This window comes from Augochlora pura, unplaced genomic scaffold (assembly GCF_028453695.1).
Source record: "Augochlora pura isolate Apur16 unplaced genomic scaffold, APUR_v2.2.1 APUR_unplaced_1016, whole genome shotgun sequence".
NCBI lineage: Eukaryota > Metazoa > Arthropoda > Insecta > Hymenoptera > Halictidae > Augochlora > Augochlora pura.
In genome coordinates, this window is record NW_027581018.1 from 1 (window position 1) to 5,047 (window position 5,047).

Consider the following 5,047-nt stretch of genomic DNA (forward strand, 5'->3'; position numbering starts at 1 on the left):
TTGCAGAAACACCGCGGCGGAGCCTGTTCCGCTACACCGGAACCAGAAGCTCGTTCTCCCCTCCACCCCTCTTTCTCTCTCTCTCACGGCGACGCGCGTAATTACGAAAGAGCGATCGGTGCCCGTTCAAGAGAGCCGCGATAACCAACGTTGCGATGGATCGGCGCCGTTGACGAGACAGTTAGGTATTCGTTAACGACCGCTTTAGACGAACGCGTGTTTCCGCGTGTGGTTTTGCCTAGACCCGATACCCTGGAAACACGCCGCGACACAGTGGCTAACGGAATCATAACCGTGGCCATCGAGGAATCTCTTCTTCTTGTCGGCGAATTTTTTCAGTTCTTTGGACACGGTCCGGCCAGATGCTCATTATATTCGGACCTGGCGTAAGTGCGTCCCGTTCGTCCACTTCGACGAACGCTCGAAGAATTAGAACAACGTATGGTGTAATCACGCGACGGAAGATCGCTGTACTTTAAGTTGAATACTAGTGGCAAGAAACTGTTGGTATTTTAATCGAATGAGATCTTGCTCGGACCAATTGTTATCTAGATCGATAATTATTTGGTTAGGTATAAGAATTTGTTATCGGGCCTTGTCTCTGGTTTGGTATTTGAATGTTCTTTAACTCAGATTTCAACTGCGATTAATAAATAAGGATGTGCGTAAGGGATGACTATTTCATCCATTTAATGGATCGTCTTGAAACGAATGCATCCATTTGGTCTGTTTTGAGTCCTTGGAATAAAAAAAGATCTTGCCATCTGCAATACGATGGAACAATTTTAATAAAGAACATTGCAAACCCATCCTCTTTGCATATACGACGAGCAAAAATGGCAAGAAATATGGAAACAATCCGCTGATACAATTCTAAAGACGATCATATTCCCAAACGAATTTAGCAATAATTTAATTTTAAAAATACACATAACTAAAGACTAAAAAAAAAATCTTGCCACCTACATCAATTTTAATAAAAATTAATACAAACCCACCCTCGTTGCATACGCGTCGTGCCAAAATCAACAAAAATCTTGAGACAGTCCGCTTTTGCAATTCCAAAGTCGATCATGCTCCAAGCGTAGCGTGCCCGACTTTAGCGACGCGGAAGCGCGTTCCCGCGGCGGACTCCAGGAAGCGTCCGAGTATCCTTGAGCAGTTTCAGGTTTCATTTTCGAAATACGTACGGTCGGTACGGCATAAATACGCGGCCGCACGGAATGGCTAATAATAGGGGGATTTGGCTTGGCAGCCAACGACGCCTCGGCCTGCGCACACCGCTTCCTGTCTTCCATGCGGCCCGTATCTTCCGTTAATTTCGCGTCCGTGCGCTCGCGCCTCCGCGGAGGACGGAGAACTCGGTGCTGTCGGCTCGGATCAGCACAGCGAGCGAGGAAAGCGGGCCTCGTATTCCTGTCGCCGCGACGCGACCCGACCCGGCGCGGCGCGGCGCGGCGCGACGCGGGGCACGGCGCGGACGGCGACGCGTTCGCCCGCGGACCAGAGAAACGCTGCCGCGAATTACCGCAGCGCGACCCCCGAGAAGAATAGATTTCCTTGTCCGACCGAATGCGGAGCGATCTAAGAATAGTCGGCGTCGCCGTTTCAGGAAAGGATCTCCGGCTGCATACTTTCGTAATCGCCGGACTGCGGATGCTCTGACGGAGCGCCGTCCAAATACACGGGATTATTAATAACCGACCAGCATCCGACACCCCCGCGGATTCCGACCGCGGTGCCGCGCGGAGGACGCTGCAGGATTCTTCCGAGCAAACATCCTGCAGCGTCGTTCATTCATGCTCGCGCTCGATTTTATGATAAATTCGGTACGATAATAATTTTAACCCATTACCTAACCCGTATATGGATAATGGTAACCGAGGCGCCCGCAAGTTTAAACCAGTCTTCGTTAACCAATGGCGGACCAATTTCTCAACTACACGATTGATAATGTTTATAACGACTCCCTAATTTATTGAACAATTTTTATAGATTTATTTTCGAAGATATTTCTTGCAGATTTATTTGGTGTTGTGTTATTTCTGTGTGTAGTGTAACAGCTATTGAATTGAATTTTGCGTCGATTTAAACACACTTAATGCGATCATTTAAAAATTCATGTAGTCGTTTATTAGACTCATTAAATCTGTAATGGCTAGATTCTAACAGGCACTATAAAAGTTTCTTTCAAACCAAAAACTCTGGACAGACAATTATATTTCTCCAACAATATTAATCTATATCATACAAGCCCCAAAGCAATAATTTCTAAAAATAGCAATAAATTCCATAAATCCATCATGCGACGTTCCTCGCATTTTTCATCCAACCCTCAATTTTTTTCAAAAACTCAGAAAAGTCAGAAGATGAAATCGCCCTCGACATTTCCGATGCATTCATATCCAAGGAATTTATTTCTGTAACCCTATCTTATATTTTCTGCTGCAGCTCGAGCGGAGGTCCTCCAGATCTCCTCTTTATTGTCCGCGATTCAGTGAAGGCAATCCGCGCGCTGGTATTCGCAGCCCAAGCAATCACGGGAAGTCTAATTCGGTCGACGAATTAAGACCCGCGCCTCTCCCCCCGCCCCTCCCCTTCGCCCCTTAATTAAGCCCGAGAAAATTGTTGGTCCCGAAATACCCGGTGACCTTCTTTCGCGCGCGACGCCACCGAATATTGAAACCGATCTTACCCCGCTCCGGGAGACGCATGGACCCCGTGAATGGCCGTGCATTCGATCTATTTATTCGCGTCCTGCAAATCGAGGAAACGCAACGGTACTCCTTCGGGTTCCTCACGAATTCCTTTGGCTTAGCTGAGGCCCCGGATTTTTGTCGAACAATGCTGCAGGACTCCCTGTGACGTTTATGGGACCTCATAACTTCAGACGTTAAAAGGACGTCCAATTTGGGTCTATAAGTCCTCCATAAGACGTCTTTAGATAACTAAGGAATGTTTTAATAACGTCTAAATATGTCTTGCAGTATGTCCTGTATCCCAAGCCGTTTCTAGGCCGTTCGTAGGACATTCATAAAATATTCGGGATGTCTGTAAGATAGACGTCTTTCAGACGGCTTAAAGACCTCTTCGCGCTACTTGAGATCATCTTGCTAAATTAAAAGTAATACTCACATTAATATTCTAAATAGAATCTTCACATACTGTTTTAAATTCTAACTACTTAATTTTACTATAAATGTATAGAATCCGGAATCTAGATATAACGATTGTTTAATATAATAATAATGGATTAATGTAATAATGGATATAGGTTAACGAATGATGATCTGATTGCAGGTGTCCACGGTGCGACTGTCGGAGGATCGAGGCGCGCCATAATGGCGGAGGTGGCGACGAAGAAGTCGATCAGCGTCGTAAGTAACAAGAAGAACGAGGTGTGCGGTGTTCAGTCTAACAACGGTTTGCTCGATTTGGATAACCTAACCGCCAGTAACAATCAATTAATATCGTTGTGCGAGACCAACGACGACGAGGACGACCTAATCCTGACTAACAACACGCGTAACGAGCTAGACACGGACGACAAGAGCCTGCAGGAGCTGATCGAGAGCGAGCTGGCGTTGAGGATCAGCTCGAACGCGGAGCAGGACACCGTGGTCGAGACCGATCATGAAGAGGATGAGCCGTCGACGAACCAGCCGGAAACGGTGATGAGGATCGTGCTGGACAGGCGGCAGGACACCTTCGACATGAACACGGAGTTCATCGTGATGGAGACCGAGCACTGTTCGCTGATCGAGGAGCCGTACAGCTATCAGAACGGTCACGTGTCCCCGGACACAAAGATCACCGGGTCCTCGTACGGGGAGAACGCGCAGCCGGAGCCGATCCTGGCCGACTTCCGCGAGGAGGAGGAGGAGGAGCAGGTGTTCGCCGAGGAGCCGGAAGTTGGCGGCGCGATCGTCATTCAGAAAACAGACGCCGACGAGGTCGATCAGCCGGCGCGCGACGATGGCAGGCTATTCCAGCGGAGCCAGGACGAGGAAACCTCGTCGTGTCCCGTCGACGATCCAGCCAGCCGAGCTCCGGATGCCGAAGACAGGCCCTCGGAGATGCCCCATCTAGTTGAGGAATCGGTGCAGGACGTTCTCTCGGACCAGGTAACCTCTGCGACACCTGTCACGTGCGTGGACAAGTACGAGGAAGAGGAGGAGGAGGTGTCGGCGAAGGTTGTCGAGGGTGCGGATCTCCTGCAAACAGAGACCGCTTTCGGCGGGGATCTCAGCAGGGACACGTCGGATACCTGGTCGGAGCAGGTAACGTTTCAGGAAGGTCAGCAGGCTGGCCAGTTCTCGGACAACTTTGACCAGACCCTGTGCCAGCAGAGCCCCGAGTCCTGCACCGCTAGAGAACTGGAGGACTCCTCGTCTTTGATTCAGAGCGACAAGCCCGACGATCCGTTCGAGCCTGTCATGCCGGAGACCGGGAAAGAGGAGGACGTCGCAGACATGAACGAGCTCCCGGTCGAAGAGGAGTCGAAGGTGTCACTGGACGACAAGTCTTCTAGCTCGGTGGACGAGAAGATTCCCGAGGACCCGGAGGACTGCTCGATCCCTGAGAGGCCGATCGAGGAAATCGAGGAATTGGTCCAAGCGGCCACCACCGCCGAATCCAGGAGCTTCGACGACGTTACCTTGAGCAACTCCGACGCGTCCACGGATGCTGCCAGCACCCAGGAGTTCATCGACACCGAGCGCCGTGTGCTCAGCGAAGAGAACGACGCGGAGCGTCTTCAGGACGAGGTCCAGGGTTTCGAGGGTCTGTCTTCGGAGAAGTCGGAGCCTCCGCTGCAGAGTTCGATGGACGAGGACGAGTTGGCCAGAGAGGAGGAAGTCAAGGAGGAAGCGAACGATAACGCGGACGAGCAGAACGCGATTGCGGAATCGTCCAGCGAGCTGTCAGTCTCCGAGCCCACGTTCATCGAGAAGACCGAGGCGGTCGCGTCCGATGGCAACGCGACCATCTTCTCCGACACCAAGTGCCCGGAGACCGGACCAGACTCCGATCTCATCGAGGAGACTGC

General features: G+C 50.6%; 1 protein-coding gene across 1 annotated transcript; it reads left to right on the plus strand.

Annotated features, from left to right (window-relative positions):
* Positions 1-3,306: 3,306 nt before the first annotated feature.
* Positions 3,307-5,042, plus strand: LOC144477432 (uncharacterized; the record flags this gene model as incomplete). Its single annotated transcript, XM_078195157.1, has 1 exon — positions 3,307-5,042. A coding segment is annotated over exon 1 (1,701 nt), but the record flags the coding sequence as incomplete, so codon positions are not given.
* Positions 5,043-5,047: the final 5 nt, after the last annotated feature.